This window comes from Odocoileus virginianus, chromosome 10, assembly GCF_023699985.2.
Source record: "Odocoileus virginianus isolate 20LAN1187 ecotype Illinois chromosome 10, Ovbor_1.2, whole genome shotgun sequence".
Lineage (NCBI taxonomy): Eukaryota > Metazoa > Chordata > Mammalia > Artiodactyla > Cervidae > Odocoileus > Odocoileus virginianus.
Window position 1 is genome coordinate 31,676,868 of NC_069683.1, and position 17,857 is coordinate 31,694,724.

Sequence of the window (17,857 nt, forward strand, 5' to 3'; positions counted from 1 at the left end):
CAGAGACTGTCATACTCAGTGAAGTCAGAGAAGAAGAATATTGTATGACATCCATTATGTGGAATCTAAAAAGAAATGATACAAATGAACTTATTTACAAAACAGATTCACAGACTTAGAGAACAAACTTATGGTTGCTGGGTGGTGGGGGGAGAATGGAGGAGAGAGATAGTTAGGGAGTTTGGGATGGACATGTACACACTGCTATGTTTAAAATGAATAATGAACAAGGTCTTACCATATAGGCACAGGGAACTCTGTTCAATGTTATGTGGCAGCCTAGATGAGAAGGGAGTTTGGGGGAGAATGGATACATGTATACACATGGCTGAGTCCCTTTGCTGTCCACCTTAAATGATCACGACATTAGTAATCGGCTGTATTCCGATATGCTGCTGCTGCTAAGTCGCTTCAGTCGTGTCTGACTCTGTGTGACCCCATAGATGGCTGCCTACTGGGCTCCCCCGTCCCTGGGATTCTCCAGGCAAGAACACTGGAGTGGGTTGCCATTTCCTTCTCCAATGCAGGAAAGTGAAAAGTGAAAGTGAAGTCTCTCAGTCGTGTCCCACTCTTAGCGACCCCATGGACTGCAGCTCACCAGGCTCCTCCGTCCATGGGATTTTCCAGGCAGGAGTACTGGAGTGGGTTGCCATTGCTGTCTCTGAGATATTTTGATATAAAACAAGTTAAAAAAAAAAAAAAGAAAAAACTGGAGGTGGGAGTTGGGGCAGAGGTGGCAGCAGGGGCTACTCACTGCTTGCTCTCATAATATAGGAAGGGGCTTTCTGGGAAGTGCAGCTCCCCCTCTGATGCTCTGACCACGCGATCCTGCTCACTGCATGTGGCTGGGAGGGAAAGCCAGGAGAATTAGGACTAACACTGATGGCTAGCCACAGCAGCCCTCTCCCTCCAAAATGCACGCAGACACTGGGACCTCTCGACTCTTCTTCATGCACCCGTCTCTTCTCTATGAAATCTTTTCCTGTCTTGGTTTCTGTGATGCTTTATTCTTTTTTGTTCCTTGTATATCTTGCTTAACTTTGAGATTCTATGATTTCTTCTCCTTTACTCCTCTTTCTCTGACCCCATAAATCCACTCTACAGATGCAGGTATTTCCTAGGTTCTATTCTTAGTTTTCATTTCTTTCTACATGAGCCTTCTGACCTCGTTCACACTCTCAGTTTTAATTATTATCTCTACCTGAACTTCTGATTTTCAACCATCTCCTAGGTCTCTTCACCTTAAACTTAACATGCTACAAATGGAATTCCTTTGTGTCTGCAAAACTGCTTCCACTTCTGATTTGAATACTTTTTGTATTCTATTAGCTTTTCATGCTCAGAGATTTGGTGTCATCCTCCACTCCTTTTTTCTCACCACCCTTAACTTTAGTGACTATCCAGTCCTAGTTCATCCTATTTCTATGCCCTCCTTTTCATTCTCTGGCCATTGCCCTAAATCAAGCCTTATTTTCTTATCTCTTGAACTAATGCATAATCTCATAATTCCACTATGCATTATTTCTCCTCCAGTCTATTCCCTATGTACAGTTCTTATAGCACTTCAGTATAGCTCTAATCTATTTATCTAGTTAGTTAACTCCTATTACTCAATAAAGTCTACATTTTTTTGACTGGTGTTCAAAGTTTCCATAATTTGGTCTCAAGTTATATGTTTAATCTTCTTTCCCATAAAACCGCTCACATAGCCTATACTTTAGCTGCTTTGACTCGCTGGGTCTCTATTACACCCTAAATTTTCCTATCTTAATCTTTTAGTATCCATCTTCTGATAAGAATAATTCCTTGAGCTGGACTATTTTTCTTTACTTGTATCCCATCCTCACCTGACAAAATTCTATTCATCCTTTGTTCTCTAAGGTTCAGGTTAAAAGATGTTTGTGCTCCAAAGCCTCCCTTGTCTTTTTGTCTCTTTTTTTCCAGCTAGAAGTAGCCATTCTCTCCACTGAGCTTTCAGGGTACTCTTTTCCCACTTTGCTCTTTGGAGTTAGTTCCACAAACTCACATAACTGCTGAGGCTAAAGGTGCCTTTGAGACCATCTGGTCCAAACTGCTTCCTTTTTGGATAAGGAGACTCAGGTTCAGAGGTAGAAAGGAGCTTGCCCAAAATCACAGAGTGAATTCACTGCAATGTAACCCTGGGGTGGGTTCCCTGTGCTTTCTGAACAAGCTGAGCTCAGAAACCTGACCACATCTGCACCACTTCACCTCCTCCCTCATGTCTGAGATCCAAACTGAGAATTTGACAACTGTTTGTTGAATTGAGCTAGAGCTGTGGATTGACAAGAAGTGAATTGGGAGGGAATGTGGGGCTCCTGCTGGTGAGGGTGTGCCCTCACTGGCTGGGGATGAATGACCAAGTGCTTCAAGTGATGTTTTTATACATAGTGAGTATGGAGAATTCTTGCAGAGGAAGACTTTTGATTATAATGGGAACCGATATTCAGAAATAGTAGAGATTAATTCATGCTCCCAGAAGAGCAGGAGATGAAAAATACCCACCTCTGGAGCTTTTTCTCTGCTTCCCTGGGAAAGAAAAAGAAAGATGGGATTCAAGGTTTGTGGCATCTTGAACAATATTTCAAGAAGTTAGCATCTCCCTGGCCCAAAAGTGCAGAGGTTTTTAAGTCAGTTTGCAACTAATGAAAATATAATCTGTGGAAAGAACAGAAGGGATAAATTGACAAAGCAGCAGAGGGGCCTTTGTGTTTTAAGAAGATGATTCACTGTTTATTAAGTGGGTTCATTGGCTTGGAGATTACACAAAGCAAGAAGAGGTTGTCTGGGCTACCCTTCTAATTTTTCATGGAAAGAGAGGCTGGAGATGGAAATAACATACCCACAACCACAAAAGAGTTGCTGAGATAGCTACAACTTGAGCTGAGGACTCAAATACCTGCCAGTGTTCCATATACTTGAACACAATCACAAGTTTTCCCTGAACTAGTTTGAATTAACCCCTTTGGGAAGAAACAGAAGTCCTATTGAGGTTGGAAGCCACCAGTTAAGTTGGATTTGGAGGCAAAAAATGAAGTTTCAATTAACTCATTGGTCAGTCTAGTAGAAGGATGTATATAGATCTTGGCCTTTTCAGATTTACAATACCTGGCTCTATGTTAGGCATTTTCAGCCACAGCATTTTTAACATTTGGGGCTGAATCCTTCTTTGCTAGGTGGGAATGCGGGTGCTGTCCTGTGCATTGTAGGACGCTTAGCAGCATCCACGGCCCCCTACCCACTTCATGCCAGTGGTTCTTTTCTCTCCTGTTGTGACAACAAAAAATGTCTCCAGTCCCTGTCACCTGAAGGGGCAAAATTCCCCTTGGTTGATAACACTGACCCATGCTATAGCTTGCTGAATCTTGCTAGCACAGTAAGTGAGAAGTAAGTGGTGTAAACATATCACTAGCTGAGACAGTTTCAATTAAATGCAAATTTGACAAAGTCTAGGATGGATGTATTCATGTTTCATTGAATAGTTGTATGCTGTGCAAATCATAGTTTGTCCTAATTTTAGACTCAGCAAATACCACAATCCTTATGGGAGACACTAAGATGGAAGCAGAGTCTGTCTGATCAATGGTCTTGACTTGCCTAGACTCTGCTGATGTTCTCTTTTTCCCTAGCTTCTTGACCTTATGTTTTGGCTTGATTACCAATTCGGATGTGTTTGTGGATCCAAGAAAGCACTTTAGTAAGATCTGTGAAGATCCCAGGGGAGCCTTGATCATCTTTCTGCAGATTGTTCTTCCAGCCTCGACCACAGCCCAAACCCCAGGAAGTCACACCAGCCAGAGTCCAAGTCCCTTTCTTATTCCGGCACATGAGGGAACCTCCTGAGTCTCCCTGTAGGGAGAAAAGATCTCTGTTACCATCATTGTCAGTGTCTGTGCCCCTCAAAGATGCTAGACAAGGATCAATGAATTGATCAGTGAATTTCTTCACTTCTAATACTCTGGACTCACGGACCTGAGAGAACAGGCAAGTACAATTCACATTCATTCCTGAAATACCACTGCTGCTGCTGCTAAGTCACTTCAGTCGTGTCCGACTCTGTGCGACCCCATAGACGGCAGCCCACCAGGCTCCCCTGTCCCTGGGATTCTCCAGGCAGACTGGAGTGGGTTGCCATTTCCTTCTCCAATGTATAAAAGTGAAAAGTGAAAGTGAAGTTGCTCAGTCGTGAAATGCCACTGGAGTCCACCAAATCCACCTCCTTCTTCCCCATCTGGGGCTTTCATCAGACAGATTGTTTCCTTCTCCTGTCTCATCCTACAGACTCAGAGAAGTCTTGTCCAGTAGTCATATTGACCTTAGTTCTTGGTCAGCAGGAGGGATGGAGAGAAAGAAAAGCTCCCATTATACACAAACTGGAAATCTCTAAGTAGGAAGGAGCCACCTATCCTTCAGGCTGGAGAACTCTGAGTTCATTGTCGGCATCGTCTTCAATGTTTGGTCTTTTGGAAAGAGCACAAGACCTCCTTTGAAATCACAGTCCTTGCTAAAAACAGGTTGTTTAAACTGTCCCTTTAAGTTTTTTGGTCTTTTCAAATCAGTTATTTATTGGTAGTAAATAACCAAGAGATATCACTGACAGTCATCAAAAAGTTTAGAAACTAGGTATTTGATAATATATACACATTGAAAATATCATTATGATGTGTCACTAATAATTATGAATACTTTTGATATTTTAAACAAGGGGCTTTTCCTTTCTTTTTAAACTTTTTATCTTGTATTGAGGTATGAAAGTGAAAGTCACTCAGTCATGTCCAGCTCTTTGGACCCCATGGACTATACACTCCATGCAATTCTCCAGGCCAGAATACTGGAGTGGGTAGCCTTTCCCTTCTCCTGGGAATCTTCCCAACCCAGGGATCAAACCCAGGTCACTGATTAAAAATGCTGTGATAATTTCAGGTGAACAGTGAAGGAAACTGTCCCTTTATTTTGACTTGACCTCCCTTCTCTTTCCTGATCCTTCTTCCCAGATTCTAATCTTTCATATAGCCTTATTTCAGCCTCTCTCATCTGATGATAAAGCTGAGGGAAGCTCTGTCTGGGACCTGTCAGCCTGACCACTCCCACCTACCTGACATGCATCTCGACCTCCATCTGGGAAGCCTGTGCAGAGAAAGGTCCGCCCACTGATGGGTTTCTCTAGGGTCAACAGAGCTGTAATACACTCATCCTGGGTCAAAATGGGCAGGTTCACTTCCTGCAAGACTTGCGGAGCAACGCCATCTAGAAAACACAGACACGAGAACCCCAGCAAGGTGCTCCTTCACCTCCCTGCATTGAAGATGCCCCATTCAGGCTTGTGGTTTTTTGGAAAGATTTGAATTTTTAAGTAAAACGTGGCATTATCTATTTTTAAAAATGTTTACACATTGCCTTTTACAAATAGATTAAAAATTCTGTTTCCTGATTACCTACCAGAAAGTTCTGATATCAGATTAAGAGCAGAGCATGGAAGTTCTTACTTTCATTCAAGCGGCCCCAGCCTGCGGTTGTACAAATAAATCCAGGCTTAAATTGTTCCCCTGGTTCTGGAAGACACATGGGCCCCACAAACTGATCTGAAGAAAAAGAGCAAGGCAGGGCTCGTTTAATTCATGGAGGAGAGACACCACAAGCCACTCACCAACGGGCATCTAGGTGGATCCCCAAAGGCCTTGTGATGTCTCTGGCACCTCTAGGGATTTCTTGTCAAACAAATAAAGACCCTTTCCTGACTCCACTTAATTGTATCTCTAAAGTCACAAGCAAAATGAATTTCAGGTAGAGGAACCCCACCTCGAATTTCTGTCTCAAAGTCCATGATCCAGAAATCTTGGGCACATGCTACATAATTTATACTTTAGGAACTGTGCTATGGAACAGGAGTTCTGGAGAACATGGGGTTGACAATTCAGAGTAAACTTCAAATGTTTACCAAAATGAAAAGCTCCAGCCATCTTCAAAAGAGCGATATCATAATCCATTGGTTTCTTGGTAGAGAAGTGTGGATGTATGATGATGGTTTCAATGGTGAGGGTTTGCTCTCCTGGCTCCACATATCTCAAGTCATATTCACCAGCAGTAACATTGAAAGTTGATACAGTATTTCTATGAGGAGGAAAGAGTAAAAGGGATGGGTTTCATTGAAGCTGAGTAGAGTTGTAATGGTTGACAAACCGACCTCTTCAAAATGAGATGGATGGAGAATGCATGTGTGCAGCTACTGAAGAGAGAAAGTAAGAATGATTCCAAATGTAGAGGTTCCCAGTGTGAGTGGGGGATTAGTGAAAGTGGCCTCATGTGGAACTAATAATAAGATAAACTGAATAGTTTGCAATGTTATTTGTTAAGTGTCCAAGGGTTTGTGTATACACTGTAATTCAGAGATCTAAAGCTACCCCGGATGGTTGACTGGGTCTCAATATCACTGATATCCTTTGGGAATATTTGGTGGTTCTCATCAAGTAGGCTGCTTTAATGTCCGAGATCTAATACATAATGCATACCATGAAAGACATAATAGCATCATAACTCTGATATCCCAGAGAGTATGCATACTCAGAGCTTTGGGACTGATTACAGCAATGGGAGGAGAGGATCTTCCCCTACTTCCTTCGTGTTTGTATTTTAGAGATCTAACATGACATGGGAAAGACTGAAGAGCTATACTACTTCTACCTGCTGCAAAGTTATCTGAAAGGAACTTGATAGCATGCATTGAGGTGGATTAAGACCTGAAAAGGGAACCCTCTTACACTGTTGGTGGGAATGCAAATTAGTACAGCCACTATGGAAAACAGTGTGGAGATTTCTTAAAAAGCTGGAAATAGAACTGCCATATGACCCAGCAATCCCACTTCTGGGCATACACACCAAGGAAACCAGATCTGAAAGAGACACGTGCACCCCAATGTTCATCGCAGCACTGTTTATAATAGCCAGGACATGGAAGCAACCCAGATGCCCATCAGCAGACGAATGGATGAGGAAGCTGTGGTACATATACACCATGGAATATTACTCAGCCATTGAAAAGAATTCATTTGAATCAGTTCTAATGAGATGGATGAAACTGGAGCCCATTATACAGAGTGAAGTAAGCCAGAAAGATAAAGACCATTACAGTATACTAACACATATATATGGACTTTAGAAAGATGGTAATGATAACCCTATATGCAAAACAGAAAAAGAGACTCAGATATATAGAACAGACTTGTGGACTCTGGGAGAAGGCAAGGGTGGGATGTTTCAAGAGAACAGCATTGAAACATGTATATTATCTAGGGTGAAACAGATCACCAGCCCAGATTGGGTGCATGAGACAAGTGCTCGGGCCTGGTGCACTGGGAAGACCCAGAAGGATCGGGTGGAGAGGGAGGTGGGAGAGGGGACTGGGATGGGGAATACATGTAAATCCATGGCTGATTCATTTCAATGTATGACAAAAACTACTGTAATGATGTAAAGTAATTAGCCTATTAAAAAAATAAATAAATTGGCAATGACATATGCCTTTTAAAAATATAAGTATTAAAAAATAAAATAAATAAATAAAAATAAAAACAATTTATTGAAAAAAAAAAAAGACCTTTGGGATCTAGAAGGGGATCTCTGGGGATCCAGAAGAGATGATTTAATACAACATTAGAAAAGGCATCATTTTCTCTTGGTATACTTCCCTGGCTCTTAGCTATATTAGCTACCAAACCCAATGCAAAGCATCTCTCTAGCCTAACCACATGCCACACTGCAGTGAAATTATCAGTTGACTCTTCCATAAACTATCAACTCTTGGAGGGCAGGATTCACCTCTGAGTCATCTTTGTACCTTTGGTAGCTATTAGTGTACAGCCTTAAGGAAATATCCAGAAGATGTTTGCAGACATGAAATGAAAGTGGGAAAATAGGGGGACATGATCTTGACTGCTGCTTTATGAGTATCAAGAACATTGGCAGCAAAAGAACATTTGGAGCACACAAGAAAATGGATAAAAGATGGAAATTGTTAAAGTTCAGAGAGCCAGGGTCAATAGGAAGGAAGACACAGAAGCCTTCTTCATGTTTTATTGGCCTTCTTTTGTTTTCATTTATTAAGATGCATAATGAGCGGGATGATTTTTTTCATCAGAATTTAAGAAAACAAGGGGAGAACTTTCACAAATCTATCTTTGTGATGCTTTTTTTCTCACTTGGATATTATTTTTGATCAATACAATCATTTTAAATATCAAAGTCTTCACTCCTATAAGGAATGCATGTTTTCTATCAAGTTTAGCACCCTTGACAATGTCTTTGAGCCCTATTTATATTATGCAACCAGCATATTTTCCCCTAAAGCATACATTGCACCATCCCATATTTTAATAGAGTTATTGCTGCTGATTCCCAGGAAGAAGAAAGGTAATCTGACCTTTATCAATTGGCTGGACTTTCCTTACCTGTTTGCAACGCAGTGAGCAGCCGTGATCACCCACTGTGGGGAGATGATGGTCCCACCACAGACATGCTTCTGCCTTCGTTTCAGAGACACCTGAGTAGCAAAGACCTTAAATGGGAGCAAGTTAATGTCCTGGGATCCCCCCAAGCCTGGAGACTGAGCATATTCTGAAAAAGAGACCCAGATATCTTACTCATAAATATCAGAAATCTGAACTGTGAAGTGGTAGACCAATCACAGTATATTTCACAAAGAAGAGCAAAGCTGGACTCAGAATATTCCCACCCCTGGTCCACAAGAGAGGTAGTTAACTTGAGGCTTTAGCAAGTTGGTAACAAAAATTGTGGGTATTTATATGATAATGCTCAGCCAGTATGTTACTCTAACAATATGAATGATATCTGTGAATGGAGAGAGAGAGAGAGAGAGAGAGAGAGAGAGAGAGAGAGAGAGAGAGAGAGAGAGAGAGAGAGAGAGAGAGAAACATAAGATATAGCATAGACTAGATGAAAAAGTTTGAGATAAAGACAAGGTGAGGGCTAAGGGAGTCTTCCAAAGTCTGTTCCAATTCTTCTAGGCATCCTAGAGAAATAGTTTGGATTTACTGCTTTCTTAACAGTCTTTAACTATTTAACCATTACAACTTCTTCAATCTTATTTTTTAATCTATCTCTACAGTATATTTTCTATCATGTCTTATCCTGCTCATGATACTTGGCTTGACTCCAACATGACTTAGAGGGTACAATAAATACTTTTACTTCCATTGTTGAAATTAGAAAAAAGAAATTTTTTAGAATTGTCTCCTTGTTGATAAAAAATTTTTCTATGAGCAATTAAAAAAAATAATACAGAGAAAAGGCTAAGAATAGAATAAAGCACAAGTAAGTAAAAGTCAGTGAATCATCCCTGACTATGATTTAAATGTGAACTTCTGAATTGACTGGCCAATTAATTGACCAAATAAGAAATGATAAACCAATTCTTCAACCAAATAATTAACTCATCGATTAATCAAATAACAATGATTCAGCCGTTCCATCAACCCACTGAACAAAAATTCAATCAACCAATTGTTGCTAAATATCTAAAATAACTGATCTAAAAGTTAATTTGACTCACTCAAGAGAAGTGAAAATAAAAAACTATCACTCTACTTACAAAATGAAGAGACAAGATGGGTCCCAGGGTAAAGAAAATTAGGAGACTTTCAAAGACGATAAATGAGAAAACCATAGTCTAGGGGCAGAAGCACAAACTCATTTCTATAGGCACAGAAGGACCAGGAAATTACATTGACACAGAATTCTTAGGACACTAACTGTATACTAAGGAGACTAACTATATACTATAAACTCTTGATTGTTCCCTGAAGGGCCCTATGGTGTAGGTATGAACCTTACATCCCAAACATAAAGTAAAGCCATGGATATGACACCTTTGACTTTGCTCATCACCTTTAACTATAACAAGATTGATATATTTTAAATATGTTTATTGAATCAGAAAATTATTTTTTAAATTATAAATTTGAAGTGGGATTTTTGTCTTAGGGACTGAAAGTTTGGGATGGCATTTCTAAATTTTGGAGTAAGCCAATAGTGCTTGTGACTATTCTGAACACATCTTTTCTAGAAGTCAACTAATGAACATCAGGAGGGGCTTGGATCCTTGCACACCCTCATGAGATCTCTGGTGAAAAAGCAGAATGGAGCATACTAATGAGTAGCATTGGATTCTGAGAGATCCAATCTTGAGGCAGCTCATAATCCCATCAGAGAAGGTTTCCTGAGACTTACCTGCCAAGGGTAGGAACCCTTTGCCACTTGCCTTCCCCCAACGATGCGACTGAAAATGTTCAGGTAGTTCAAAGGCTGTGGCTTCACTGGACTCTGCCCACAAGTAGGAACTGGGGAGGGGAAAGACAAACATTTAGAGATTAGATAGCTCTTAGTTCTGAAGTATACAGGAAACTCTTCTGAGCAAGAAATACTGTAAGACATAGATCATGTAGAAATAGTACAAAATGGCTTTAAATTAATTGTGGGATTTACTGTGATTTGCAGTATAAGCAATTGTTGAGCTTTTTCACATAGAACCTGCATATCGTGAAGATCTACTTTTTTGATATGAAGATTTAGGGCCTCAGAGGTAGCTCTCCACTGGGTTAGCACAAATACAGTCCCCTTTTGACTCTAAGCCATCTGGCCCCTTAGAGGCTCCTCAGAGTGCTCGGTGCTTCTGTGTCATTTATTACATTCCATTGTGGCTATTCTTTCAAACCCACTAGACTGATGCCCAGACGTTGCTCAATTAATTGGTTGAATGGGTGATACTATAATTTGCCTTAAACTTAAAAAAAAAGTATTATTGATTTATTTACATATTTCTTTGGCTGTGTTGGGTCTTTGTTGCTCTGTGGGCTTTTCTCTAGTTGCAACAAGCAGGGGCACAGTATCTCCGGTTGCAGTGCGCAGACTTCTCATTGCAAAGGCTTCTCTTGTGGAGCACGGGCTCTAGGGCATGCAGGCTTCAGTAGTTGGGGCACATGGGCTCAGAGTTGTGTCTTCCAGAATCTAGAGCAGAGGCTCAGTAGTTGTGGCACATGGGCTTAGTTGCTCCGTGGCACGTGGGATCTTCCTGGATCAGGGATCAAATCCATGTCTCCTGTATTAGCAGGCAGATTCTTTACCACTGAGCCACTAGAGAAGCCCCTGTAGTCTACCTTTGACTGTATTTGTGTTAGCATCTTTCCCTCTGCTTGACCCAGGAGATGAAGTCTCTGATCATGGTCAGTAGTGCCTGGCACAGTCAAATATTAGATTTCTCTAAGAGTGGAAAGTAACAGATTGTTTAATGATAGTGGACTAGAAAGGAGACAGTGTCCTAATTCACATACCAGAATGGTGTTAGGATAGAAGGGTTGCTAGGTAATGGGAAAAAGAACTCTTTCCTTTTTATGGGAAAAAATTTTATCCTTGAAAAAGCTACATTTACTTAGTTACCCTCAATGTTTGTTCTGCATTTTTTTTTTTTTGCTTTATTTTGGACTCCTTAGCTAAGAGATGGGCTAGGTTAAAATGCTTAAAACACATTGTTAATTTTTAGTTTGCCTAATTATCAGTGACATCAAATTTTTCAAATTTATTTACTAGTAACTAGTGCTTATTTTTCCATGTATTGAAGTTTTGTATCCTTTTCTCATATTTCTACTTGGTTGCTTATGCTTTTACCTTTTCGTGATGGAAAACTTAAAATCTCTACAAAAGTAGAGAGTACAGTATAAATGAACCTCTATGTACTTATCATCCTGCTTGATAATCAGGGAAGATCCATCTTCTGCAGGTCATTCTTTTCTACATGTTCTCTAGGAAGGCCTAGAATGCCCTGCCTCATAATTGCCCCACTTCTTTACCTAGCTGAATCCTCGAATCCCTATTCTTCAGCTTGGAGATCACTTCAATTGAGACGTCTTCCTTGATTTCCTCAAACTGTGTTAAGTGTCTCTCCCGTGTAAAACCCTTTCCTCTCCCTTTTTATAGTTTTCACCAAGAAATAGTGGGATAGAAAATTCTTTGCCTGGATTCCTCATTTACTATGAACTATTTGAGGGAAAAAAGTCTGTTTTATTCATCTCTGTATTTCCAAGGTTTAGCACATTCCTAGCATACAGTAGACACTTAGAACTAAGTTGGAAGGATGGAAAAATGACTTTTCTTGAGAAAATATCCATAAAAGCATAGCTATTTAGATCAATATGTTAAAATATACAAAACTTTTTCCATTTCCATTCTCTGCCTATAAATCAAGCACTATTATCCCCACATTACAGATGGGAAAATGAAGAATCAAAGAGATGCACTGTTAATTAATGACAAAGCACAGATGTAACACTGTCTTTTGATTCTGAATCCAGAATCAGAATTTGAATTCTGAATCCAGAAGCTTATCTTCTAGCTGTTTCAGTTAACTGAATCATAAATACCTTTGTATACACAAAATTTAGTATTTCCTGAACTCGTTGAAGGAAAGATAGAAAATATGATTCTTGAGGTACAAATCTGACTATGAAGAAGATTGCCAAGAACTGTTCTCAGCTTATGTTACTTGAAGAAAAAAAAATCATTTATATGCAAAATATACTGCAGTAAACAGGCTTCACATCTACCATTTATAGCAGTATACTGTATACAGTAAACTACAGTAAGTGAAGTTGCTCAGTCGTGCCCGACTCTTTGTTACCCCATGGACTATACAGTCCATGGAGTTCTCCAGGCCAGAATACTGGAGTGGGTAGCCTTTCCCTTCTCCAAGGGATCTTCCCAACCCAGGGATTGAACCCAGGTCTCCCGCATTGCAGGTGGATTCTTTACCAGCTGAACCACCAGGGAAGATCAAACTACAGTAAAAAGCAGTATAATTTTTTAAAAGATTACAAATTCTTCCAAATTTATGCTGATTTCTCTAATTTGTTCCATTAAAGGAGTTGGGATTGTGGAATGTGTTCAAATAAATGAATAATTCCAGTTTTTTCCAGATCAGTGCAACTTATCCACTTTGTATTTTATATTCCATAAATTTTCTATTCAGTTTAATATGATGACTGCAGGACAGAAGTCCAAATTAATTACATGAAATCTAATTAGATCTCCAGAATATATTTGCTTCTCCTGTTTTCCCAAAGGAATATGGAGTGAAACTGTGATATCCACTGCCAGCAAAGGTTATTTCTTCAAAGATAGTGATAGACTTCTGAGAACTTACCTTTGGGGAGAGAGAGAGTTGCAGATTCACTCTGTTCCAAAAAGACTATTCCAAATAATAAAATGAGCTTCTTCTTGCTTATATGCATTTTGAAACTCAGAATTTTTCCATGAAATTTTAGAGAGACTGAAGAGAACCAAAATAGAAAGCCTTGTGAGAGCAGAAATATACCAACTTAAAAGAAGGTTACTCATTAACCAAGACATGAGGCATTCAACCATGTCAAAATGTTTCTGAATGTGGCTTCTTTCAAAGATCTTTGAAAGATGTGGGGAGTCAACCACAGAAGCATAGTCTTGATCAAGCAATAGTACATGTCTATTTACACCCACATCCCTTTACACTCATTGCTTCCCCCAGAGTTTATCTGGTAAGCCAAGAGGTTGGTGACTTAAGGCATCCATTTGCAAACAGTACTTACTTCTTGGGACAGGTTACCATGTTCTACAAGAGGATTGAATATCAAAGTTGTCCTCATTTGCAATGATAGACTCTCCTACATGCTTGCAAATAACCTATCAACCTGAAACATGTGTCTTTCTCTTGTTTTCCAAATGTAAATGGATGGTTATAGTCACGTGTTAGAGGAGAGATAATTTGGTAGCACACTCAGGAAGTCAATTTAGGATACTATTCATTGAGGTATTTGTGAACCGCATTCTTTCACCATTTTTTGTATTTGTGGAAGGCAAAGTTAAATTACCTTGGTTTCTATACCTGGTAGATGATGTGGCACAGGGAGGCAGCTCTGATTATATCTGTCTTCCTTTTCCTTGGCTGAGTTTTTGGGATGCAGTTACTGTGTAAGAGGTACCCGTGGATTGGCCAATGCCCTATATGACCACATAGCAATATGAAAATTTTTCTACCAACTCTTACAAATTACCTGCCCAAAACAGCAATGTCAAACTAGAAGTCTCTTTCATGCGGCAACTTATACCTGTCTACAAAATAAGTCTATAAAAATATAACACAGACAACTAATACACATGCAAAAAAAGACATTTTGAAACCTAAAATTTGTGAGAACTGCAAATTTAGGGAAAAGTCAAGACTTCCTTATGAAAAAAAGGACACTCGAACATCATTTAAGGCTTTATCCACAAACAGTAAAAAAATAATATTTTCAAAGAGCTGAGGAAAATGACTATTAACCTAGAGTTTTATGCCCAACTAAGATTAAGAGTAAAATAAAGATTTTTTTGGGGGAAAAAAAACACTTAAGAGGATTTAGTATCAGCAATCATTGATAACAGAGCTAATAAATGAAGAAAGTACATCAGAAGAAACTAAGTCCAGAAGGAAGGAGAGGGATGTAAGAGGCCATGATGAATAAAGAAAAAAAGTGGTAAAATACATATAAAGACAACCAAGCATAAAGTAACAATAGTAATGACTAATCTGAAATTATAAGGTGAAATTTTCTGGTTATATATCCAATGTATACTCACCCCTTTTTTCTTGGTAACAGAACCCTGATTTTGTTGGGTTCTTCAAAGTGCCTAATTTAAACACAAAACAAATGACATTTTCCAGATTCCTCTGTATATGGACAGGCCTTGTTACTGAGTTTATTTTGTTGATTTAGGGCTCAAGGATACTCTAAAAAAGTTTAGATGGACTCAGCTGACATAAATCTTTTGGGGATTTTCCCCCTTCCTCCTTCCTGAAAAATGAACAAAATGGTCAAAGCTGGAGCAATCATTTTATGGCCCCAAACAAAGCAAGGTAAAGATCACTGAGTGGAAAGATAGAAGTCTAGGTACCTAATTCATTGTAGAGCTGATGTATCAACTTTCTCATTACGTGCAAAGATATAACCAGTACCATAAGTCACTAGTGGTAATTAGTATTTATTTTTCCAATTATTGTAGTTTTATATCCCTTGCTCATAATTCTACTTGGTTGTTTATCCTTTTAACTTTTTATGGTGGTAAATTCACCAATACAGTATACTAAGCATATATATGGAATTTAGAAAGATGGTAACAATAACCCTATATGCAAGACGGAAAAAGAGACACAGATGTATAGAACAGACTTTTGGACTCTATGGGAGAAGGCGAGGGTGGGATGATCTGAGAGAACAGCATTGAAACACGTATGTTATCAAGTGTGAAACAGATCGCCAGTCCAGGTTGGATGCATGAGACAAGTGCTCAGGGCTGGTGCACTGGGATGACCCAGAGGGATGGGGTGGGGAGGGAGGTGGGAGGGGTGTTCAGGATGGGGACACATGTAAATCCATGGCTGATTCATGTCAATGTATGGCAAAAACCACTACAATATTGTAAAGTAAATAGCCTGCAACTAATAAAAATAAATGAAAAAGAAATCTCTTTAAAAGAAGAGAGAATAAAGGGAAACTTTTTGTCCATGGCCATGAGCTCAAAATGTATATAAAATAAAGCTGATGATTTAACAAAAAAAATAAAAATAAAAAAATAAAAGAAGAGAGAATAGTGTAATAAACCTCCATGTACCTATCACTCTTCTTCAACAACAACTTATATTTGGCCCATTTTATATCTTTTACAACTCTATAATCTTATATATATATTTTGAAGTATAGTTGACTCACTATATTAGTTTCAGATGTACAACAACGTGATTCAAAATTTGTATAGATTATAATCCATTTAAAGTTACTATACAATATGGGTTATATTACTTGTGCTGCACAGTATATCCTTCTAGTTTATTTATTTTATACATAGTAGCTGTATCCCTAAATTCCCTATCATGCCCCTTCTATTTTCCCTTTCCCCACTAGTAACCACTAGTTTATTTTTCATATCTGTGGGTCTGTTTCTGTTTTGTGATTTTCATTTGTTTTATTTTTTAGATTCCACATATAAGTGATAACACACAGTATTTGTCTTTCTCTAGCTTATTTCACTAAGCATAATATCCTCTAAGTCCACTCATATTGTTGCAAATGGCAAAATTTACTTTTCTTATGGCTGAGTAATATTTCATGGTATATATATATACACCATTTCTTCTTTATCCATTCACCTATTGATGAACACTTAGATTGCTTCCATATCTTGGCTGTTGTAAATACTGCTGCTGTGAACACTGGGATTCATGTACCTTTGTGAGTTAGAATTTTCATTTTCTTCAGATATATAGCCAGGAGTGGAACTGCTGGATCATAGAGTAGTTCTATTTTTAGTTTTTAAAGAAACCTCCAAACTGTTTCCACTGTAAATTGGCTGCACCAATTTACATTCCCTCCAACAGTGTGCAAAGGCTTCCTTTCTCCACATCCTTGCCACAACTTGTTAAGTGTGGTCTTTTTGACTATATCCATTCTGACAGATGTGAGGGCTTGATTTGCATTTATCTGATGAGTAGCAAAGTTGAACATCTTTTCATGTGCCTGTAGGTAACCTGGATACATTTGGAAAAATGTTTACCCAGGTCTTCTGCTCATTTTTTAGTTAGTTTTTTTTTTTTTTTTTTTTTTTATGTTGAGCTGTATCAGTTGCTTACATATTTTGGATATTAACCCCTATCAGTCATATATTTCCCACCATTCAGTAGGTTGTCTTTTAATTTTGTTGATGGTTTCCTTTGCTGTGCAAAAGCTTTTCAGTTTACTTAGGTCCCCTTTGTTTAATTTTACTTTTGTTTCCTTTGCCTTAGGAGATAGACCCCCCCAAAAAATAATGGTATAATTTATGTCAAAGAGTGTTGTGCCTATGTTTTCTTCTATTAACTTTATGGTTTTCAGTCTTCATTCAGTTCTTTTTTTTTTTTTATTAGTTGGAGGCTAATTACTTTACATCATTACAGTAGTTTTTGTTATACATTGAAATGAATTAGCCATGGATTTACATGTATTCCCCATCCCAGTCCCCCCTCCCACCTCCCTCTCCACCCGATCCCTCTGGGTCTTCCCAGTGCACCAGGCCCGAGCACTTGTCTCATGTACCCAACCTGGGCTGGTTATCTGTTTCACCCTAGATAATATACATGTTTCAATGCTGTTCTCTTGAAACATCCCACCCTCGCCTTCAGTTCTTTAGTCCATCTGAGTTTACTTTTGTATATAGTGTGAGAGAATGTTTTAATTCTCTCGTATGCAACTATCCAGTTTTTCCAGCATCATTTATTGAAGAGACTGTCTCTTCCTCACTGTATTGTCTTGCCTCCTTTGTTGTAGATTAAATGACCATAAGTGAGTAGGTTTGTTTCTGAACTGTTTATACTGTTCTGTCAATCTATGTGTCTGTTTTTGTGCCAATATCATACTGTTTTGATGACTGTAGACTGTGTACAGTTTGAAATCAAGGAGTATTTATATCTCCACGTCAGTTCTTCTTTCTCAAGATTGTTTTCTCTGCTTGGGGTCTTTTTGTTTCCATACAAATTTTAGAATTATTTGTTCTCAGTTCAGTTCAGTTCAGTCGCTCAGTCATGGCCGACTCTTTGCAACCCCATGGACTGCAGCTCGCCAGGCCTCCCTGTCAATTACTAACTCCGGGAGTTTACTCAAACTCATGTCCATTGAGTCGGTGATGCCGTCCAACCATCTCCCTCTGTATCCCCTTCTTCTCCTGCCTTCCCAGCATCAGGGTCTTTTCAAATGCCACTGGCATTTTTATAGGGCTTGAATTCAATCTA

The 17,857-nt window shown here is 39.0% G+C and overlaps 1 protein-coding gene across 1 annotated transcript in view; it reads right to left on the reverse strand.

Annotated features, from left to right (window-relative positions):
- The window catches only part of OVCH2 (ovochymase 2), a 31,438-nt gene extending 18,090 nt beyond the window's left edge, over positions 1-13,348 (reverse strand). The window contains exons 1-9 of the mRNA XM_070472800.1: positions 13,226-13,348; positions 10,261-10,370; positions 8,463-8,554; positions 5,957-6,129; positions 5,505-5,600; positions 5,114-5,265; positions 3,670-3,867; positions 2,524-2,539; positions 755-845 (exon numbers count right to left, since the gene is read on the reverse strand). Coding sequence (XP_070328901.1) covers positions 755-845; positions 2,524-2,539; positions 3,670-3,867; positions 5,114-5,265; positions 5,505-5,600; positions 5,957-6,129; positions 8,463-8,554; positions 10,261-10,370; positions 13,226-13,313 — 1,016 coding nt within the window. The 5' untranslated portion in view covers positions 13,314-13,348. The remainder of the gene's footprint in view (positions 1-754; positions 846-2,523; positions 2,540-3,669; positions 3,868-5,113; positions 5,266-5,504; positions 5,601-5,956; positions 6,130-8,462; positions 8,555-10,260; positions 10,371-13,225) is intronic.
- Between the last annotated feature and the right edge of the window lie 4,509 nt (positions 13,349-17,857).